At 34.6% G+C, this 24,080-nt stretch overlaps 1 protein-coding gene and 1 long non-coding RNA gene across 2 annotated transcripts; both read left to right on the top strand.

Annotated features, from left to right (window-relative positions):
- The first annotated feature begins 10,148 nt into the window (after positions 1-10,148).
- On the top strand, positions 10,149-15,822 carry LOC144567271 (Regulator of chromosome condensation (RCC1) family protein). Its single transcript, XM_078317367.1, has 16 exons — positions 10,149-10,475; positions 10,577-10,638; positions 10,845-10,912; positions 12,216-12,337; positions 12,460-12,565; positions 12,787-12,838; positions 12,930-13,047; positions 13,133-13,163; positions 13,276-13,299; positions 13,394-13,518; positions 13,885-13,966; positions 14,071-14,193; positions 14,273-14,326; positions 14,430-14,499; positions 14,606-14,639; positions 15,302-15,822. The coding sequence occupies exons 1-16, from the start codon at positions 10,256-10,258 to the stop codon at positions 15,655-15,657; spliced, it is 1,647 nt and encodes a 548-aa protein (XP_078173493.1). The 5' UTR covers positions 10,149-10,255; the 3' UTR covers positions 15,658-15,822.
- Positions 15,823-17,045: 1,223 nt separating this feature from the next.
- Positions 17,046-18,797, top strand: LOC144567770 (uncharacterized). Its single transcript, XR_013515504.1, has 2 exons — positions 17,046-18,164; positions 18,513-18,797. It is a non-coding gene; the product is annotated as an uncharacterized LOC144567770 (long non-coding RNA).
- The last annotated feature ends 5,283 nt before the right edge of the window (positions 18,798-24,080 follow it).

Here is a 24,080-nt window from a genome sequence, read left to right as displayed (position 1 = left end):
TACTCTATATATATATATATATATATAATTTTATTTTTAAAAATTATCTTATACGAAAACGGGTAAGATAATGGAAAAAAATCAGTATCCTTACCCGTATCCGATTATCTAATGGAAAAAAAAATCTTACATTTACCCGTGTTTTCGGATACGATACGGATCGGGTAAACGGATAAAAGGTTGCCATTGACACCCCCGCCCAAACAAAAGTGAGTGTGTATCCTCTGAGATATCTCGTATTTTGCGTGACCGACGTGTCCGGTGCCTATTCGGTGGTGATGTGGGGGTCGGTATTATCTGAGCTTTGAGATTCGCGCAGAAAGTATTGTAACGGTTGAGATTTCCCAAAAGGTCACGCAAAATATGAGATATCTCAGAGATGGGAATTCGACAAAAGTTTCTCTCCGCTGTTGTACTTACCTTGAATTTATGTTACGCTTATTGTGCTGCCCTGTTTGTAACAGGTCGTGACTAGATAAGGTGCACTTTTCGGTCAAAATATAACTGTGTAGCTAGATAAATTTTTAAATTAAAAATAACCACATTTTTATGAACTGATTATTCAGAAGTCAGAACTGTATAATTTCTTTTCTTGAAATACCATGGGTTGTGTTGTCAGGATGTATTTATTTTAAGAAATAATTCGAAAAATAGATGTGATCCTAAAAAAGTAAAGAACTATATAGAGATTAATATTTTCTGTTATTCACCGATAACATATTGATGGTTGTTCAAAGATGATCGTATAAGCTTCGTGCATGTGTCTTCATGCACTTTCTCTGTGGGAGTCGGAGGCATTGGATGAGTATCGGATCCAATTCAGTACGATATTTGCCGGAAGTTGTTTGAATAGTGTCAATATTCGTACAAATTTAAAATTGTTTGTATCTTTGTTGACAGAGTCAAACGACTCTGACATAAATTTTTGAAATGAATCCAGATCCGTTTACACCCCTAAAAATATGGATAGGAAAGGGGTGTATGCGTTTAGTAAACAGTGATGATATTTTTAAATATGGATAAGATTTGTTAGTCAACTGAGTTGGAAAGTCAGAAATGATATTAAGATGCGGGGACGTTTAGGGGACAGATTCAAGGGCACAAAATCATTTCTCAATTAAAATTTCGGACTAATGGAAAAAATATGTCAAAACTCTGTAATATCTAGAATAAAAGATATTGACATCCAATCAAAACAGACCAAGCAACGTACTAATTGATGCAGTTTGGCCGGATTTGTTGTTAATGTGAAATGTCATTCAAATTGATTAAATATGAACTGACGCACATATATTACCTGTATTCTAGCAAATTCTTATACATAATATTTAATGTTTTCTTTTGATCCAGAACTAATAAAAACTTGTCACCTTGCAAATGATAACATTAGGGTGTATTTGGATCACACAAGAATAGAGCTATTTTTGGGTTAGCTCCACTATTCTTAAACTTTGGTGATCCAAACATAAAATAGCAAATTAGATTAGCTCAAGAATAGCTCTATTCTACTAACCCAAAGAAATGGTGGGTTAGCAAGAATAGAGGTAGTGGGGTTAGTGATATTAATAAAATATTGGATTCCTCTCAATTAGAGTTAGTTTAAATATTAAATTAGTATAAATAAAATATTTCATTAGTATTAAATAAATATAATATTACATTAGATTAGTATTAAATAAAATATTAAATAATATAATATAATATTAATTTAAATATTAAATGTAATATAATATTAGTATAAATATTAATTAATATTTAATATAATAATAGATTAGTATTAAATAAATAATAGTTTAAATATTAAATGTAATATAATATTAATTTAAATATTAGATTATTATTAAATAAAAATAATTTCAAATTATATTAAATTAAATTAAATGTTAGATTAAATATAATATAATATTAATTTAAAATTTTAATGTAATATAATATTAGCATAAATGTTAAGTATTGAATGTAATATAATATTTGTGTAAATATTATTAGTATTAAATAAATATAATATTATATTAGATTAGATTAGAGTAGTATTAAATGAAATATTATATTAAATATAATATAATATTAGTTTAAATATTAAATGTAATATAATATTACTTTAAATATTAAATTAGTATTAAATAAAATATTCGTTTAAATATTAAATATAATATAATATAATATTAATTTAAATAATAAATGCAATATAATATTATTTTAAATATTAGTTTAATTTTTAGATTAGTATTAAAATATTAATTTAAATGTAACATAATATTAGTTTAAATATTAAATTAGTTTAATTATTATTTTATTTATTTCTCTACATCGCTATTCCAAATATACAATCCAAACGATATTTTTACTAACCCGAATAGTTCAAAGTTAGCGCTATTCTCAAACCACTCGGGTTAGCACTATTCTGAATCACTAACCCAAAAGTTGCTATTCTTACACTAATCCTTGCATGATCCAAACGTACCAATATAAGTATTGATAAACTTAGAAGATTATGCAATTTTTTTTTTGTTTTCGTGAATTTAATTTCTCGGATGAGGCACCAAATAATTAAAATATTCGTAGCTTTCTCGGCTTAGCCGGGTACTATCGAAGGTTTGTAGAAGGATTCTCACGGATAGCCCGTCCTCTCACGGAGCTGTTGCATAAGAGTGTTAAGTTTGATTGGGGCGAAGCGCAAGAAAGAAGTTTCGAGGAATTAAAGAGTCGGTTAGTATCAGCACCGATTCTTACAATGCCGATAACTGGAAAGGATTACACGGTGTTTACGGATGCATCTCGTTTTGGTTTAGGTTGTGTATTGATGCAAGGAGAACAAGTAATTGCGTATGCTTCACGGCAATTGAGGCCACATGAACAGAATTATCCGGCGCATGATTTGGAATTAGCAGCAGTTATCTTTGCGCTGAAGATTTGGAGGCACTACTTATATGGCGTTAAGTGTCAGATTTTTACGGATCATAAGAGTTTGAAATATGTCTTCACTCAGAAGGAGTTGAACTTGAGACAAAGGAGGTGGCTGGAGCTAATGAAAGATTATGATTTGGACATCCAGTATCACGCGGGTAAGGCGAATGCAGTAGCTGATGCATTGAGTAGAAAGAATCAAGTTAATCTAGCACCCGTGATTGCAAGTGAAGCGCGGTTGATCGAGGAAATGAGACTGATGAGTTTACATGTTGGAGTATCTCAAGAGTTGGCGAAATCTGTAGCAACTCGCTTGTCTGAGTCAGAAGCGGGTACAAGTACATCAGCTGGAGTGATTGTTATCTCTGCGGCAATTGAGGTGAAACCAGACTTGCATGATCGTATCAGGATAGCGCAACATGGAGATCAGAAATGCCAGAAGTTCCAAGAGCATGCAATATCAGATCGAGACACTCCTTTTAAACTGGATGATGAGGGTATTTTGCGGTTTGGAAACCGTATTTGCATTCCGGATGATTCGGACTTAAAGACTCTGATTCTATCTGAGGCACGTGATTCTGGATATACGATCCATCCTGGTGAAGTAAAGATGTATCATAATTTGAAGCGGTACTTCTGGTGGCCAAATATGAAGAGGGATGTAACGAAATACGTGGAGAAATGCCAAGTCTGTCAGCAAGTGAAAGCTGATCGACGAAGAACAGCTGGGTTACTGCAACCGTTGAATAAAAAGCGAGGTAAATTTGAAGTTATAGCAATGGACTTCGTATATGGATTTCCGAGAACAGTAGGCAGATATGATACCATATGGGTGATTGTGGATACACTGACGAAGGTGGCACATTTTATTCCACTCGGACCTGATACATCGGGTCGAACTTTAGCCAACCTATTTTTGAAGTCCTTCTTTAAGTATCATGGATGTCCGAGAGAGATTATATCTGATCGAGATACCAGATTCACTTCTCATTTCTGGAAGAGTTTCCAAGAGAATATGGGTACAAAGTTAAGATTCAGCACCGCACATCATCCGCAGACTGATGGACAATCAGAAAGGACCATTCAGACTTTAGAAAACATGCTTCGGGCCTGTGCTTTGAGCTTTCGAGGGTCTTGGCTCGATCATTTACATTTGGTTGAGTTTGCTTATAACAATAGTTACCATTCGAGCATTGGAATGCCACCGTTAGAAGCGCTGACCGGCGAGACTTGTCGTACACCATTATGGTGGGGTCCGACGGGTATTCATCCATCCACAGGACCAGAAATGATTCAAGAAGCAGCGGAGAAAACTCAGGTTATACTGAACCGACTTAAATCAGCTCAGGATCGACAGAAAAGATACGCGGATGTACATCGGAGACCGTTAGAGTTTCTAGAAGGTGATCACGTATGGCTTCGAGTATCTCCGACCAGAGGAGTACATCGGTTTGGAGTATCGGGTAAACTAAGTCCACGGTATATCGGACCATTTCAAATTCAGAACCGTGTAGGACTGGTAGCTTACGAGTTAGCATTGCCTTCGGCATTGGACCGGGTTCATCCGGTGTTTCATGTATCTCAGCTTCGAAAGTATGTACGAGACCCATCACACTGCATTGACCATTCTAACCTGTTTCTTGACGAAAACCTAGCCTATACCGAAGAACCGATGCGAATACTGGACCGAAAGGAGCAAAGGCTAAGAAATCGAGTAATTGACCTTGTATTGGTGCAGTGGGGCAGACATTCGGAGAAAGAAGCAACATGGGAACTCGAAACAAAGATTCGTGAACAATATCCTGAATTATTCGACAGTTCAGGTACGTAGTTAAGTTCAAAGGATTGAACTTTATTTTTAAGAGGGGGAGAAATGTAACGTAGCGATACGGATAAACTCGAATTAAACTGAAACGTTAATTTTTCTAAAATTATTTTCTAATTGTTATAAATAAACTTTGAGGGTTTATATGCAAATTAAACAATTCTTGTAATATATGAATATTAGAGGGACTTATTTGCAAAATACCAAGGATATACATGAAACCTTGATTTTTCTTTTCTTCTTCTTGGCCGATCCATTTTCACCCCGTGTGTATTCCGCCCAAATAAAAAGAGAGAGAGAAGAAGAGCTCTAATTCCCGCGGAATCGATCAAATCGTTCGGAAAATTGAGATTAAAACCGAGCAGACGATTACCGATCACTTCTATCTCTCCAATTGGTATCTCTTTCTTTGATTATTCTTGTTAAAACCTAATTGGCCTCGATTCGTTGTGTTTTCGGTTGAAACTTGAAATTAAGGTTTGAATTGTTTAGATCTTAATCCGTTGAGCTTTTGAACTCTCTTTTAATTGATTAAAGCTTTCGAATTGAAACTGAACTTCTAACTTAGGGTTTTAAGGGTTTAGTAACTTTTGTCGATTGATTCGATTAATTAACTATATAAGCCGATATCTATTGACCCAACTGAGTAAACCGAATACCGATTGCGTATCGATCGAATTAGGGTTAATTTGATTTAAATTTTAGGTTTCATGGTTACAAATGATGAATTGATGTTGTATACAGTAATCGGTGTTTTATACAGTATCAAGATACCATCGGAACTAAATGGAAACGTATAGTTGAATTATAAACTCGATACAAATTGAATTGCCATTGATAACCTCTGAAAACCTGATTCTGCGAGTTTTGTTGCGGGCCGAAATGATTTTCTTACGGTCCGCAATAAATTAACCGAAATTTGGGCTCTCTGGAAGCTTATGTTACGGGCCGCAACAAATCTATTCCGGTCCGCAATAAATGAGTCCAAAATAGGATTTGATTAGTTTGAGTGATCCGAATTGTATAGCAATGATCTATAGTGTTTAGATAATTATCGAGTTAGATTTAAATTAGTATTTAATATGATTACAGGCATAACTGATCGAACAAGAGAAATCCCGAGACACCTCGAGCAGTCTGAATCCTTGATAAGCGACACGAACGTCATAACAGGTGCGGGGGTTCACGGGATTTGTCTTGAGGTTTATCTTACGAATTAAATTGGATCGTATAAACTGCATGTTGAATTTCTGATTGCATGCATCATTGATTTATTGCATACTTGATTGAATTAACTGCTTAAATGGATATGGTTTTGCATATTGGTATGGTTTATCGATTGATTGTTCCTTTGATTCTGATATGAACTGAAACCACAGTACTGAATTGATATTATTATATATATATATACTGTTACTGCAAAGTCTAGAGTCGACGCTAGACTTTGACTCAGGAACCATATGCGCATTTGGGGAATGACCCCACTGACTCCAGTACCGGTTGGAAAGGGGATATTGTTATACTGTTATTACTGTGATCGTAGGAATACTGAACTGTGGTATACTGTACATTGTTAAACTGTTTCTGAACTGATAGGCTTTGCTTCTGATGGAATTACTGATTATTGGGAATTGTGATATCTTTAAATTGATATGGATGTCTTAATTGTGAACCAGAATTAATAGAGTTGTTAAGCCGAGGAAGATAGATTTAGATATCTGTTTTCTCTAACCTGACCCTATACTTATGCATTTAAGTCCAAATATCTTACATGATTCCGATTGGTGTTTTTTTTTCAAAGGATGGTATTATTTAGAGATTCATTTGGAATTTCATTTCAAGTTACTGCATTTATGTTCGTAACTGATTATCGTATTTAATTCTGATATGGATTTCTTACAAATCCAGTAGCCCTGTATAAATTCCGCACTGAGAAACTGCGAATAAGTTTCTCACCCCTTTTCCCCTCGTGGGTTTTACAGGAAAGAAGGAGTAGACTACGGGATCGCTCGAGAGAGAGAGAGAAAGCAAGATAGGTATACTTATGCCTTGGTTAAATGATCATTTTTGTACTAGTTAAGTACTTGGATCATGTTTTTGTTGTATATAACCTTTTGGAAACCAGACTTGTGTAAATTATAATTATGTAGTACAACTTTAAATGTGTTAAGTAGGATGTGTAATAATTAAATTGTTCTTGTTTGCATGTTTTGGTTTATATAAAAAGGTGATCGAGTAAGGTTTTTGAGATGAAAAAAAAAAAAAATCCATTCATTTCATCGTTCTTGCCTTGAGAATATATAGGAAATATATATTCTTGGCATAACTGCGCGCCCCTAGTTCCGGGGTGTGACACAAATGCATTCCGGCAAACTTATTTGCACATAGAGTAATTTATGATTTTAAATTAGCATGAATGACTTTTTTGAAACAGAGACGGTCTCTGCTTTTTAGATTCATATTTATGTTATTGCAACATAAAAAATTTCTTCATTTGAAATTTTAATTTACGATATCCAACTCAAAGAACATTATTTTTTGTCAGATTAAAAATTGATTCTTTAATTTGAATAATTTATTTCTATTTTTTATTTATAGGAAATGTAGCTCAAAGGAGTCCCCAATTGGTTAAAAGTTAAAACTTACCATAGTTTCTTGATTTATCAGACGAGCCTCTTTTAATGTTGCTTCCGAAAAGGCCTTAATTTTCTGAAATTTAGTTATTCCTAAAATTAAAGAGCCTCCCTTAGTTGATGCTTTCTTTAATTACATCAGATAACTATTGGGCTTAATTAATTTTTTAACTTCAGACCAATGTTATCAGAACCGGACCGGATATCGAACCGGCAAAGCTTCGGTTCAACGGTTCACTGGTCAAACCGATGGTTCAACCGGTTCAATTGCTGGTTTTTTAAAACACATATAACTTATTATCTTAAAGCCTAACTGATTATTTATTTGCATTTTCTGAAGAGGAATAACAAGAGTAGGTATCTAGTTAAATAAACATGTAACTTTAACAAAAAAAATAGCATGTCATAAAAAAAGGTTATGAAATATATTGCAAAAAATGAGGTTCTTCAACACTGAGCTTGTATACTGGAAAGTTTATATTGGAATCAAACTAAGCTTATTCTATAAAAATTGAGGTTTTTGAACACTGACAATATTGTCAAAGGATAAACTTATTTGCCATTATAGTCACCCTTTTGTAATTTTCAGTTTGCTGGTAAACTCTGTCAAAGCAGCACCTCCTTGTAATAATTTATTAATGCAAGAGATGCCTACGGGCTTATAACAAACAAAAAAAAGTATTTACATATATGTCACTTATCACTATCATATCACCTGACTTCGATTTTTTTTTTTACCCAATTCAGGTCTGACATTCATAGTTATAAAGACTAATCATTCATAGTTATATATATTAGTCATTCAACTTTGACTTTAGTTGAGAGAAAAATATATAGACTTATTAACATACAATTGGCAACTCCACTACTTTCATCTAAAATCTTATTTTGGTTTGAGCATTTCATCAAACACCTTTAATGCATTTATCTATTCAATAAAATCAACTCAAAGCTTCATGCATTTGAAGTGCACCGTATTACAAATTCCATTTAATAATTAAATGAGATTATTTACCGTAATTGATGAAGGGTTTTTGGTGATTCCGTTTGAAGCCTAGCTTTCAGAATGAGAATGAGTCAGTGTGTTAGACACAAGAATAAATCTAAGAAGATGAAAGGAGAAAGCCAATTTGAGGGAGAGCCAATTTTTCATTTCTTCCCATCTTAGCTTCTCGAGAAAAGGTAGGAAATTGATTCTACCTAAAGAAAAATAGGAAATACGAGAAATCAGGAAGAGCAACGGAGCAAGATAATGAAATTAGATTTGAACCGCGGTTTTACACGGTTTGTCCAGCGATATAATAAAGAGAACCGTCCGGTTAAATTGTTTTTAACCGATCCGATTGCTTACACGGTATTTTAAAAGAACCGAACCGGATAAGTGTCCGGTTCCGGTTTTTTCCGGTTCAACCGGCCGGTCCGGTCCGGTTCTGATAACACTGCTTCAGACATTCGAGCCCAACTGATATAATTTTTTGAGTGAGTCTATGGTACTATGCATATTACGGGTTGTTACCGTGCTACGGCTCTATATTTGAGTTTTCAAATCCTAACGGTCGATCCGAACCGTTCATCTTGTTCTCCATATTAATATGTATTTGGAGACCAAATTTTACATTTTTTGAAAATTTTTTACTATTTTTTTAGATATTTAGAAAATCACTTGATCTGAAAATTCTGGACCATCCAAAAACAGTGATTTTCAATAAATCTAAAAAAATAGTAAAAAAATTTCAAAAAATGTAAAATTTGGTCTCCAAACACATATTAATATGGAGAACAAGATGAACGGTTCGGATCGACCGTTAGGATTTGAAAACTCAAATACAGAGCCGTAGCACAGTAACAAATCGTAATATGCATAGTACCATAGACTCGCTCTAATTTTTTTCCTATCAGTTCGAATATGATTTTTACCCCCTAACTTATTCGGAATTAATTTGTAATACGAAGTGTGAGTACGAGTCATCATTAGCCCGTCACAAGGTGTCCACCTTTACAATAGATCATTTGTCAGGCAGGTTTAAGTGCAACTTGTTACTCGTGAAAACAATTGAAAATTAAATTGGTATCCGCATAATGGTTACCTATTGTCTGTGGGTGGGTAACGTGGGTCTCGTAACTTTGTGACTCAAAAAGAAACGAGAAAGAAGTCTTCAATAAAGAATCCGCATCACCCCAGGTACCTGAGGTGCAAGTGCTGAATCTGGACCATTCATTTCACTTGGCACGAATATCAAAGCAGGCTCCCTATAGCTCAACAGCTACCGGATTGAGTTTAGCCTGGATGGAATTAATCTGGGCCGTCCATTTTTATAAATTGCACCTCAGGTACCTGGGCGGATACGGACTCTTCAATAAAGGCGATCAAGGGTCACCCTTCGGTGAGTGAATGTTAGTAGAATGCGAGAAAAGAGGAGCTGCTCAGACATCAAAGCGATCCTACCACGGGTCTATTGTCTCCTAGGTAAAAGAATATTTATCTTTAAATGCACACCGTACGATCAGAATCCTGTCCGAGATCGAACCTTTAATTTCTGATCGAACGGTCCATATCCAAACATAAATATTCTGTTACCTTTGGTGATATGAATTCATCTTACCACTGCCTGGATTTTTTTTTTTTGATTGAAACCACTGCCTGGATTGCAATTGCGGTTTGCGGATACCTTGAGAGGAATAAAGTGCTCTCCAGTTTTTAAAATTGGAGAGGAGCAGATAAAAACCTCCCGCCAGTGCCAAAAGGTTCTTCTTACGACTCCGAACCCGTTACATATATACAGTAAAAACACAAGCCCCTCTCTTGGCTCTCGCTCCCCTTTATTTCAATTCTTTTGTCCAACCAAATTCGAGGTCGCATAAAACCCTAGTTTCTCAAAAAAAAAAAAAAATGGCGAGCGCGGAGTTGCAGAAGAGTCTTGAAGGAGAGGAAGTAGCCAAGAGCGATGGTGAGGCTGCGTCAGGTGGAGAGCTGGTGTACTGTGGCGCGACTCAGTTCGACATGATCGGTCGCAAGGGTGTTCCCGGCGGCTCGAATGGTAATCTCGTTTCTCCGACTAGGCTCAGACCTCTCGTAGGGGTTGATATCCGATTTGTTGCGTCTGGATGTGGCAAGTGCATTTTGTTTTAGTGCAATCTTTTGTTTCAGTGAAAATGCACCAGAAATTTAAGACTCTATGACTAAATTTGTTGGTAAATGTTTGTTTTGTAGCTTCATGCCATTGCGTGGCTTTAGATGTAGAAGGTCGTTGCTACACTTGGGGGAGAAACGAGGTATAATTTCTCATTTAGGCAATTCATTCAGTTTGCAAGTGTTAGCTTGTAATAGGCGAAGTGTATTTTGATTTGTGGAGGTAGCTTGATAAGTTGCAAAACTTCTCTGTCTCATAGTGAATTTTTCTATGCGATGTTGCTAAACGGTGATTTCAAAACATAATTTTTCTGGTATATGTATGTAATGTAGTTTTACAATTTTTCAGAAGGGGCAACTTGGGCATGGGGACACGGTTCTACGCTATTTGCCAACAGTTGTTGAATCTCTATCCAAGTTAGATAACTCTCTCTTTCTCTCTCCTCCCCCTCCTCTCCTCTGTACAAGACAGATGTCAATATAACAGCTGGAAAATGAGGAAAAAAAGGATTGCGCATTTAACACACATACCTCTTAAAACATTTAATGTTTTAAAAACTTTTCTCTTAATGTAGAGTCTGGTATTATGTTGCCATCAGTGTTATTTCATCCATAGTGACACTGCTCCAAAATTTATCAAACAGGCTTCATAACGAATCCAAACCATAAAAACTGATCTTATTTATGAGTGATTCATTTACATGCAAAATTTATGAATTTATGAATTCATTTCATATGAAGTCAAGTGGTCAGAAAAGAAGATTTTTAAGTTAATTTTAATGCATTCATTTTTCATTATTTTTTGACCTCTTGACTTCGTACTAAATGAATTCAAAAATTTATAAATTTTGCATGTAAATGCATCACTCATAAGTTAGATCGGTTTGGATCCGTTGTTTGAAGCCTATTCGTTGGATTTTGGAGTCAGTGTCACTACGGCTGAAATAACACTGATGTCATAGTAGCCAAACTCCTAAATGTACTCTTGCTGTGGACATGGTAAAAGAATTGGTGTCTGGGAACAATTCAGCAGAGCATAATTTTTGGAAAAAGCTCATGTTAACGAGAAAAATGGTTGATTTGATATAAAGCTGAACAACGTACAAGTTCTGCCGCAAGATATCCTCAAGCAATATAAGACAGAGAAAGCATGCACCTTTAATTTTTTTACCAAATTTGTGTCACCCTTTAACCATATTTGTCTCACCTTTTGACCTTTTTAAAAATTGTTGTTCAAATTTAGTTTTTAAGTTCAAATGTTTCTCATTTTGTAAGATATATGCAATGTGATATTGATGGTTTTTACTGTAATTTCCACTTATTTTTGTAAGATCTACACAATGTGTTTTATTTTTGGAATTAGTATACTCTATTTTGCAAAAGCATCCTTATTTTACTCAGTATATACTTACTTTACAATTGTCATAGCTTATTTTTGTTGGGTCAGCTTTTCTTTATGTTATATGACTTTCTTCCCAAAGGATTTGATATTTTACTTGGACGAGGAAAAGTTCCTGGAGGGAAACTGGATTTCTTCCGTTAGATTCAACAGTGTTATGACATCTTCAAAGGGAATATAATGTTTAGATGGCATATATGTAAATTTGATATGGCTTGTAAAAACCAGAAGGATCAACAATCTATACTATTTTACGTGCATGTAGACAATTACTAGTGCTATTGAATGGTTTATCACAAAATTGTCTCATCTCTGGAACAGTTACAAAATTGTTTCAGCAAGTGTTGGAAGAAACCACACTGTCGTTGTAACTGATGAAGGCAAATCCTTGGCTTTCGGCCACAACAAGAACGGCCAGCTTGGTACTGGTTCTTCAAGGAATGGTCAGTATGCCTCTATTATAACTTCCATTTCTGGCACCTCCATTTGATCATATTGATCACATGCTCATGCACAAAGTAAGAAATAGTATTTGAGTGAATTTGACAAACTTAATATTGCGCAGAAATTGAGGCATCTCCAGTTCTATGTTTGGTTTCTGATGCCACTCATGTGGCATGTGGTTCTGAATTTACGGTCTGGCTGACATCAGTTGAAGGCTCCTCCATACTGTATGTGCCCCATTCAAAATTTTAGTAGTATTCCATATATTAGTATGCAAAGTTTGCTCTGCAAAAGGATACTGTTTTTAGTTGTCAAATCTTGCTTCTATGTTTTTGGTTTGTTTGCATTACATGTCACCGGCCTGTTCTGTAGTTGGTGCAGGTGTAGACATGGTAGAAAAAAGAAAATGTTATTCTCAAGTAAAATTATTTTTGTTAAAATCTATCAGTACGGCAGGACTTCCACAATTTGGGCAACTCGGACATGGCACTGACAATGAGGTCTGACTTCCCTCTTTCCCTCCCTCCTTTCCCTCTCTCCATGTGTGTGTCTTTCCCCATTATATTAATGTTTGTTTCATGGAAATTGTAGTATAACATGAAAGATTCGTCAGTGAGGCTAGCTTATGAGGCTCAGCCTAGACCACGACCTATAGTTGCATTTTCTGAGAAAAAGGTTGTAAAAGTTGCATGTGGAACAAACCATACAGGTTCATTTCTTTCTGGTTCCATTTATCTTCATAAAAATCGTGTTTTTGAAATAATAATGAGCTAATTGGGATTGTTCTTTTTCAGTTGCTGTCGATTCCAGTGGCTTTGTTTACACGTATGTGCACTCATTATTAATCTTTATTAATCTTTATCCATTCTTCATTGTAATTTTGTTAGGATTTATTTAATATTTGGTTTTACTAACTACTTGTACTGATTTGATGCAGATGGGGAAATGGTGGATATGGAAGGTATGGAATTTGTTGTCAGTTTTAGTTACATAAATTTCACTTGTAGTTATTATCAAGATACACTTAAACTAATTTTAGATTGGAATAATAATAGATTGGGTCACAGAGAGCAAAAGGATGAATGGGTCCCACGGCTGGTTGAAGTCTTCCAGAAGCATAATGTGCTTCCTTCTAATGCTATCATTTCAGCTGGTGCCTCGAATTGTGCTTGTACTGCTGGTAGTTATCTTGATATCTTTTCTTTTTGGTGTGTATGCCCTAAATGAACAATTGATAGTGCAATTAATTCCTGATTATGCCTTCCTCTATGAACCCACCACACCCTCTACCAACTACTAAACCAACCAAGACATCATAGAAGTTGCAAAGTAGGTGAGGTTTTTTTTTCTTTTGGGATCAATTTAATTGAATTGGTACAGGCTACTACTATATTGTATGGTATTCACAAGTAGCAACATGGTATCTGTTGGCTACCAAGCTGCACCATTAGTATCGTTGTCTCTACGTTGCTTTACTTTGCTTTGAATATTGTATTTACATGAAATTATGTCTTTCACTATGTTTCTTTTTATTTTTACATAAAAGGGGGAGGGCAGCTGTACATGTGGGGTAAATTGAAGAACACTGGAGATGATTGGATGTATCCTAAGCCCCTCATGGATCTAAGGTCTTTTTCTGCTTCTTATTGTCTAGTTAACTAATTGCATACATTAAGTTATTCTCTACATCTACATGTAGTTCTGATGGAATTTGTAATTTTTGAGAACACAGCGGCTGGAACATAAGGTGCATGGCATCTGGCAACATGCACCATGTAGTCGGAGCAGATGATTCATGCATTAGCTGGGGCTTTGCACAACATGGCGAGCTTGGCTATGGCCCCCTAGGCCAGAAGTAAGTTCACTCAACTCAGAAACAATATAAGATCATCAAAATCTTTCTATTTTATGATGTTTTGATAACTTCTGCATAGGTCTTCTGCAAATCCAAAGAAGGTTGATCTCCTAGAAGGAATGCATGTCTTGAGGTAAATATTATTTTTTCATTTTGCAAAGATTTTTGTAGCAGTTGTCATGTACCTTTAAATTATTTGATATTTTGACCGATTCTGATGATTTTTATGACTGTAGTGTTGGTTGTGGGGCGGGTATGTCTCTGATTGTGATAGATAAAGCTAATGCCAGTGATCGGCTAGATCAGGTCTGCTACATGATCTGATCTCTATTTTCTTATATTTTTGTTATGTGTACCTTTTGATGGGTGGAAGTCTATGTTAGTTAAATCTTCATTATTTGATAATTTTCAGCTGGAGGTGTATGATGGTGCTCCTTTATCTGAAGGTACATTTCTGCTTGTTTTGACAAATTATTATAACTATTTGGCCTGTTTGGTAATGATGGAATGGTGGATAAAAGGTGGAATTGTGTCGGAACAACTTCCGAACATGGTTAGAATTGAATGGAAGTGGGGAATCAAGTTGGAATTTTTCCAGTGAAAACCCTCCTTTTTGAACTTAAGCCCTCCCCTATTTCACCAGGGGGAAGAGAAGTTCCATTTTTTTGGGAGGGGGAGTGTTTGAAACTCTGGAGTAGGTTCTGTGAAGTCGTATTGGCCCAATTCAATTTTTGAGGCATCATGATTCCCAATTCTGTCCCTATTCGGGTGCCAAACAGACCCATTGTTGATCTTGCCTATGTTCATCACTAGGCTCACTGCTAAATAATAATACTGCTGTTGTCGTCATCATACTCGTACCAACAGTGCTGTTTTGTTGTTTTTCAAACAATCTTTGAAATATTTTTAGTGATACATGTACCAAATTAATTTGCTTGTAGTTCATTTTTGTGAACGGAATCCCTTTGTTCTATCAAATGATATACATTTTCAGCTGGAGGAAAAACACTTGTTCTTATATTTTCTGTCTATTGCTTTATTTACTATTCTTTTTGCCTGTTTTTGTTTTGATTATTTGTAACTTGTCTATTTAATTTTGCTGAACTAGAAATTAAGGACAATGAGGATAACACACCTAAAAAGAAAGGACAGTCAAGCAGCCGTAACTCTGCTTCTGGTAAGCGGAAGCAAAGCAAGGATGAATCTGATTCAGGGACTGATGATGAAGATGAAGGCGAAGAGGAGGATGGTGAAGAAGATGTCACAAATGGAGATGCTGGGAAAGGCAAACGAGGTGGCAAGGCTGGTCAAAGAGGCCGAGGCCGTGGCCGCAATTCAGGAAAGCCAACTTCCCCACAAGCCAAACCACAGGGCAGGGGACGGGGTCGGCCAAAGAAGAGTGACAGCACTACTACAAGTGCATCAACCAAAGGCAAGCCTAGTAAGAAGGGTAAGGCTAGGTGATTGATATGATTTTAATTTGTGTTGCTAATTAGGCTGATATTTTTGGATTCATTTAGTTGTGACAAAAAGAGGAAAGATTGAAATTTTCTAATTATTCTATATTTAAAAATGTTTGAATTTTTATTTTTATTTTCCTTGGGAATGTACAATATTTGTTTACTTGCAGGTGAAAGTCCGCTTTGGAATAGCAATGGAAACAATTTAACAATTCAAATCAATCTGTGGAGACTTTTAACAAAGCAGGCTCCATAGTCCAAATATACACAGATGAAGACAACCTGAAAGGCATTTCTATTTAAGCAGGAAAAAAAAATAATATCCACGTCATACTGGAGAAAACCCAAATATAATGCCATGGGCTTCTGACATCCATCCTTGCATTCGGCCAACCATGTCCAGAATCTCAAGTACAAAGCAAGCATTAACTTCTAGTACCAGTAGTTATATGAAGAATGATTTCCATGAAGGCGAGAGGTTTACTAAACCAGTGTTATTAGAACCGGATCGGACTGGTGATTTAACTGAAAAAAACGGATCCGGTCATCTGTCCGGTTTGATTTTTTAAAAGAATTGTTTCTGCACTAGGACCGGACAAAACTGGTTTAACCGGTCGGTTTTGTTAAAAGTAATTGATTGAACCAGGCCGACAAAACCTTGGTTCAAAACAGATTTGTTCGCGGATCAAATTTTTCGTAAATTTATCTTTCTCCTTCCTCGAAGCATGCGCTTGTGATGTTGTAAGCTACTAGCTAGATCTGTGAGCTTATTGCTTCTTCAATAGGCGATGCGTAGGGAAAAATCAGTAATAGACTGAATTGATGATGACTTTAATTTATTAAGTTTTTGCAAGGGTTGGGTGTGCTAGTACTAAATATATATTTTTATATATAATAAACAATCAAAGCTATTTGTTTGTTCACATCCTTTTCAGTTCGAAAATCCGTTGTGCTAAGGTTTTGAATGGTATCAATGGATGCTTAACCGGCTTAGCATTTTTACTGAACTACCCACTAGGTTGAACACCTTGGTATAAACAGTATAAACATTCTCTTTTTAAAACTTGACTACTGCAGCCAAGGTATGAACAATATAAACATTCTCAAGGCATAGTTCGAAACGAAATCACAAAAGCTGCTGTTAAGATCAAATACTCTACATAATCTCATGTAATCTTATTAATAAAACACTTAAAAGGTTAATATGTTAGTTGATTGTATTGAATAAATCAGTGCACTTAAGGTGCTTGATGATATGCTCAAACCAAAGTGCATTTCTCAATATGGGTCAACTTTTACATTTATTGTGCATTTCTGAACCACCTTTGTTTTTGTGATAATCTCAATCAACTTTGATAATCTAATTATGTTCAACACAAATTTGGACTTGTAAGAGCATCTACAGCGGCTTGCAAATACGCTTGCAAATCCGACGTGTCATTTCAAAAACGCAAAAGCAGCGATGTAGAGGCAATTGCAGAAACGAAAGCTTTCAGGATTTGCAAGCTTGCAAATCGCTTGCAAAGCACTGAAAATGGACCGTGAGCTCGCTGAAATTTCCCGTTGCCGCGCACTATGGAAAAGATCTCGCTGCGAAACCCCTACCTGTCCCCATTTCAGCCTCCGCCAAACTCTCTAGCTCTCTCATTTTCACTGCCGTTCTTCCCCATTTCAGCCTCCGCCAAGCTTCTCCACCAAGCTTCCGCTGCCCTGATAACCTCTCTTCTCGGATCAAAGTCGGATCCGTCAAACAAGAAAGAAGACTTGGTCTTTACCAGTATTAATTTGTGTTGCTGATGTCTATTGCTCACCTCTCCGCCGTGGAATTCCCGACGAAATGGCGGCGCCGACAGTTGGCCGGTTGTTCGTCGAGCGGATGTGCGCCCAGGTGACGCCTGACGGTGAACTAGTAAAGTTGATGAATTGGTGTTAATGCTGGACCAAACTAGTAAAATAGCAGTAAAATTGATGAATTGGAATATTGGGGATTAAGGCTGATTTCTCTCAGTTCTTAACTTTCAACTGCACATTACTTTATCTGCGGTAGGGATGACTGCAATCTGCAATTTAGACTTAATCCTCTTCTTTTGCCAATCTTGTTGTGCTTTTATTGAAATAGTAAATAAATCAAATAATTATGGTTGACAACTCTTAAGGTGAGGCTTAGGGTCATACATGCTAACTGTTCCTATTCCTATTGTTCCAAATTTAGAATTTAGAATATTAGAATTTTAGGACCCAAATTGCAAAAAGACATAAATTAGATGGGTCTGAAGAGGAAAACAAATTTGAAGCAAAGCTGGATGAAGGAACCATTAGGCATTAGCAGTATATGAACCTGAATTGCTGATATCTGATACTTTTCATGTTTATTTTCTAAATTCTGGAAAACGGGTTCAGCATGCTTGTGAATTCAGCCCGTCAGATGGTAAAATCGGGAGTTTCGGCTGATTTTGCAATATGCAAAGGAAAGAGAAATGATGGGATGGCTTGCAGCATGGTCATATACTAGTATGTTTCCATTGTCAGAATAATTTTCATGCAAGTCATTAGAAAACAAAAACTGTGCACAATTTAGATGTAAGTATCTAACGTGTTCATATCACTGAAAACAAAAAATTGTGAAAGAGTAAACAAAATACATCAACTAACTTTATTCATTACTGTACCAGTATGAACCAGTATACTTGCATTAATTCCATATCTGATGTAAATTGGTGTTAGTTTGAGTTATTCTGAAAGTTGGTTTGATTGCACAGTTTAGATTTATATTGAGGCAAAATAATGAGGGGGTTGATAATGCAATCTGAGCATAGTTTTAATGTCACTGTGCTGACTTTATGCAAAATTATTTTTCAGTGGTTCTTTTTCAAGTCGCAAGTAACTGGTACCAATAAACTTGACATAAGCAAAAAATGCAAGGACTATGCATGGGTTACAAAGGAAGAATTGCTCGAGTATTTTCTTGAGCATGCCTCCCTCTTTGATAAGATGCTTATTAACATCAAGTAGCTGTTTTTTTTTGTTTCATTGTAATAGTAGCTAGGGAGCTCCTGTTTAGCATTGTAATAATACGATTGGGAGACAACTAGAGAGCTCATCTATTGTTGTGATTTTGATAGACTTTTATGTTATTTTAATTTCTTGTGATTCTTTTTACTCGAGTATTACATTAGCTTGAAACTGTTACCTATTTGAACCTTTTTGAAGCTTATCTACTTTTAGTCATTCTTTAATTTCTTGGTTGATAAATTTTAGCCTTCATTCTTTATGACTTGTTTGAATTAAAGCTTGTCTTTTACTTTTCGTTAAGGGCTTTTCTCCAACGCAATTTTTTTTTTTTGATCATTTTTGTGAAGATGGGCGTCGAGGGAGAGAAGCTTTATTAAATAGCTTGGTCACGGAGAAAGGAAGGGATCAGTTCGGGTCAAACAAAAATATTCTTTGACGTGGTGCCGAAAAAAAATTAATTTGCAATTGCACCGATGCGAGAGTTATGCAATTAAGAAATAAAATTAATTTTAATTACTGCATGACAGCTGTTTGCAATTGCAAATCACTTGCACGAATGGAGATGCTCTAACCCCTAGGTTCCTATAATGAATAATCCCATCTTTATAAGTGTAACTTTCAAATTTTTGAAAAACCTGTAAATTCTCATACTACTTAGCATTATCAGTAAATTATAATTTGATCTTATATACTGAAAGCTTATTGAATTAAATTGAAGATCTGTGTACCATGATTAAAAGTATCACGTTGTGTGCTTCCTGATTTTTGTGCATCTTTAATTTCCTTCTAATCCAATTCAGGGTTTATTCTTCTTGCTCCACTTTGCTAATGGGTAATGGTGACCTGAGTTGAATAAATTGAATCGTTCCTACTGAAATGAGTGATAAAGGATTTTGAATAGTTAATATTAATGAATCTCTAGATATATATGTCTATTTCACCTTGACCTTTAACAGGTTTAAACCCAATTGTAGTTACCCTCGTCTTTCTTTCTTTTGCCTGCTTTTCTAGTTTGACTTGTGTAATCCTATAAAGAGGGGTTGCAAATCAGAATTAATTTAACAATACACTGTATCAATACTACTCTGCCTCAAGTTTAGGCTTAGATACAAAATAAATAATTAGTTAAAACTTGAATTGTAAATTATAATAATTTGAAAAAAATTAACAGTTGAACCGGTTAACCCACTGGTCTGACCATTGAACTGTTGGCCCAGAGATTTGCCGGATCGATGTCCGGTCCGGTTCTAATAACATCGTACTAAACAGCTAAGTTTTTGTTCAAATTATTAAGTAATGTGTCAATAGGAAGGATCTAAACAGTAAATCTGAATCTAATAAAATCTCTAACTTCTATCTTTGAAGACATGCTGTGATATTTCTTTTATATTAAAATGTATCTAAAAACCTTACAGTATGCCTAAAATCAAATATTAATCACTCGATGTTCATTAAGTAATACATTCCTTCACACCGCACAATCAAAAGTTCAAAACCAATGTTTTAGATTGTTTTTCCTCCTTTATAAGTAACCTTTTAGATATAATACAGCCATTAACCTTAAAAAAAAAAACTTTTTACATTTAAATTAAGTTTGTGGATGAAACGTGTTAAACAATTTTTTGAAGTACAAATATTTTACAAAACAATGTTTCTTCTACCTAAAGGGTATTTTCTCAATTCAGATGATTCGGATCGTTTTATTACGCAAATGGATATATGTATAAAGAGCAGGGAACTTTGAATCTCTTAACCAATAGTTTGAATGTTGTTCACAATTGCAGTCATGACATAAACTGCACACAATTCCTAAAAATATTTCGGTGCATGGTTCAAATACTACTAGAGCAAATAAAAAGGTAACCTGAACCAAAAACTTCACCGAAGCCCAAGCCCAAGTATCACCAAACCTTTGAATGATAAATCAAATTGGGCCCGTAGTTATTGGATTTGAAGTAGACTTAGGGATGGTAATAGATCAAATTGGGCCGGGATTTTTTTTTTTTTTTCAGTTCTAAGTTCTAACCCATATACCATATATAATTATCACCAAAATAATAATAATAACAATAACTACAACGTATAATATAAATTTTGCGTCCTTATTATATATATTCATACATATACATCACAATGCTGAAATAACTTTAAAAAAATAACTAATCAAGAATTCCATATGTATAGAGAAATAAATTTAAATAGGCACTTTAACAATATTCAATTATCATTTTTTTTCTTAAATGATCTTGGCAAATGGCAGATGCTACCAGAACAATATTCAATTATCATACTAAACTCTGATCGGACGTCAAACTAAAACTGAAAATCAAACCATTCAACTATTTAATACTTACAAAAAAAAAAAAATTCATATTTCAAACCCCTTGTAAAAATTAATTAATTAAGACAACCTAAAATTCACAGGATCCTTTTAAATTTTGTTCCATTAAAACCAGTGTTCTAAATAGCTAGTTATAGCTTTTTCGGAACCTAAAAATTATGGCGCTATGGGCGATATATAGCTAGCTACTTAGTGCAATCGCTTATTTTTTTAACTGTTCCGACGTCCCGCTATACCGCTATAATCGCTATTTAAACCATTGATTAAAACTGAACAATTACTTTACGTTCTGAACTCCTGACCCAACAGATTGGACTAGCTGACGGGTCAGATGAGTCCAGGTGGGTCCGAGTTTGATTGGACTAGCTGACAAGTCGTTTCTTTGATGTACCAATTCTATCATACATAATTTTTGCACAACATAATGTGAGATTGAAGATTATAACAAAGTGCCGTGTAGGGATAGACAAAACGCAGAAGCAGTCATTTTAGCTAAATTAATATATGAACCTAACAATTGACCATTTATTACCCAAAGCAAAATATTACAGAACCAAAAGAAAAAAAACAGAAATGTACGGTATGATTATTTGATTCTCCTTTAGGTAGAAGGTAAGAGGTACCTATTGGCATCATTTGCATAGTTTTTCTTCAATAATGATTGGTAAACAGGGATGATTACTTGGATTAGTTTCTAACAAGTTTTTTTTTTTTTAATTGGATACATATCTTTTTGTTTAATTCTCCGTACCATACTCAGTGATGTTCAAACTAGATTTATTTTTCTGTTATTATTTGATGCCTTGAGGATACAAGATCAACATCATTATTGCTGATGATGTACCTTATGCGCCAATTATTTGATGTTATATTTTGTGGGAGTTTTGTCAAATTAGAATTAGGTCTGGAAATATTTTCATTGATAACTAATTAAATAGACACTGTTCTCGCCATGCTAAACCACTTCTAGGTCAAGATATATGTAATCCTGTGTCAAATCCAGTGGAGCTCCTGTCACAATACATTCCATGATCTTGATAGACAAATCTTAGCTTAATCAATTTATATAGACATGATTGATATGTTAGACCAATAAATACTTGTTAGCAACGAAATCTATTTAAAGGGGTAAAAGCATATTTTTTTGAGGTAAACATGGTGTCTAATTTTATAATTGCGCTTTCTTAAAAAAAATAAAAATCTATGCAGTAATGAATTATATGTAGATTTTTTTATCATTTTAACTTCCACCATTTTCTGTCTAACCAGAATGTTTAAATGTATTATACAACAATACTTTTGATTTAAATATTTTACAACTCTACGTCTATTTTCTGAACGTCTGTGTTAACAAACAAACAACATCTAAATGTATCTCATATTTTTTTATCTATTAAATATCGTCATTTTTTTTAGTTCCAGAATTGAATTTTTTTTTATTTCAAAAATTGATAACCTTAGAAAAATATTTTTGGGTGATTTATTTTGCAAAGTCTTCTAAGTTGAAGAGTGTTTTATAATAACCATTTATTATGGATAGACTCCTAGCAAAACTATGCGATAATTTCTTTTATGAGTGAATACTTGAAATTGTGTAATCATGGTACTTGTAACAAATCAAAAATATTTAATTCTTGCAAATTTAAATTTTCAGAAAAATAAAAAAAATCAGAAAACCAAGACAAAAAATAGAAAAATCAGAAGAAAAAAATAAAATAAAAGATGGAGGTTAGAAAAATGAGTACGAGTGTCTACACAGGACTAGTTACCAATAGGCTCGACAAAAGCTCCCAAAATTTATTTTTTGTACATAATTTATTTTTGAAATATTGTCACATGTACCACCACACTTAGTTGCCATACTTTGCTCCAATCAATTGGTAAGGAAAATAAAAAAAAATTATATCATTAGAATTCCTACTTATTGGAATGGATCAATTTATAATTAAAGGAGAAATTGACACTCTTAGATTTAGGGATATTGGTGGGATAAACTGTTCAAGGTAATTATTCTAAGGGATGCATAATAAGATCAATCATGGGGTGAATAAATTGTTTAAAGGAGAGATCATGAATATTTTTGAAGTTCCAAATTTTTGTATGACCATATCATTTGTACCAAACCATGGTTCTAATTTAATTCTTAGCAAGTCCTTGAGATTACATGGTTTACTCTTAGATCGGACCTTTGACCATCTGGGTCGTTGCTTGAGGCTACGGGAATCCACTTTTGCAAAAAATACTTATAATAGGAAAATGTTTCAGCAGCGTAACAAATTAACAATGGAATAAGTTTCATTTGACTAGGTCCATGCTGTGATTTTAATCAATCAAGCATCGTAAAGGGTGAGAGAATCTTGAGCTGGTCCATAATTCATTATCATGAATTCGTGAAAGGTAAAAGAAAATCGTGTGAATTTTGTTCCGCGAGAAGAAAACTAATGCATAAACTACCGGTATAACTAAGGCTACCAAAAAAAATTGTAGTTTGTAATTCGATTGACTTCAATTCGAAAAAATTGTAGTTCGTAATTAATTTGATTCGAAATTAGTTTGTTATGAAATAAATCAAACCAGTTTAGTTTGAATCTTATTCAAACTCAAACTCAAACTAGAGTAAGTTCGATTCGGTTTGATTTGTTTGCGACCCTAATCACCAGTGAAAAAGATATTAAATTAGAAACCATATCATATTATCATTTATCCCACAACTAAGACTGAAATGAATACGAGATAATTATATAACAACTTCTATTAGGAATAGTAAAGTCGGAACCGGTTGGAAACAATTTCGGATCTGGATAATTGCGGATACAGACACAAGTATTTACCTTCATGAAATTATCCATATCCTTATCTGCCATTATTTCACCATATACAAAAAATATTTGTATTTGTATCCACAATTATCCGTATCCGTTTAATCCGAATTCGGATAATCTTATCCGCGAATACAGAACGGATTATCTGTATCCGTTTACACCCCTAATTGTGAACCAATGATTCAATTCTAATAATTTGAATTTAAATGCCTTTGAAGATATTTATTTTCTGCTGCTCTGCTTTTTTGTTCC

The sequence above is a fragment of the Carex rostrata genome, chromosome 16 (assembly GCF_964058835.1).
Source record: "Carex rostrata chromosome 16, lpCarRost1.2, whole genome shotgun sequence".
NCBI classification, from domain to species: Eukaryota; Viridiplantae; Streptophyta; class Magnoliopsida; order Poales; family Cyperaceae; genus Carex; species Carex rostrata.
This window is presented reverse-complemented; position numbering and strand designations above follow the sequence as displayed.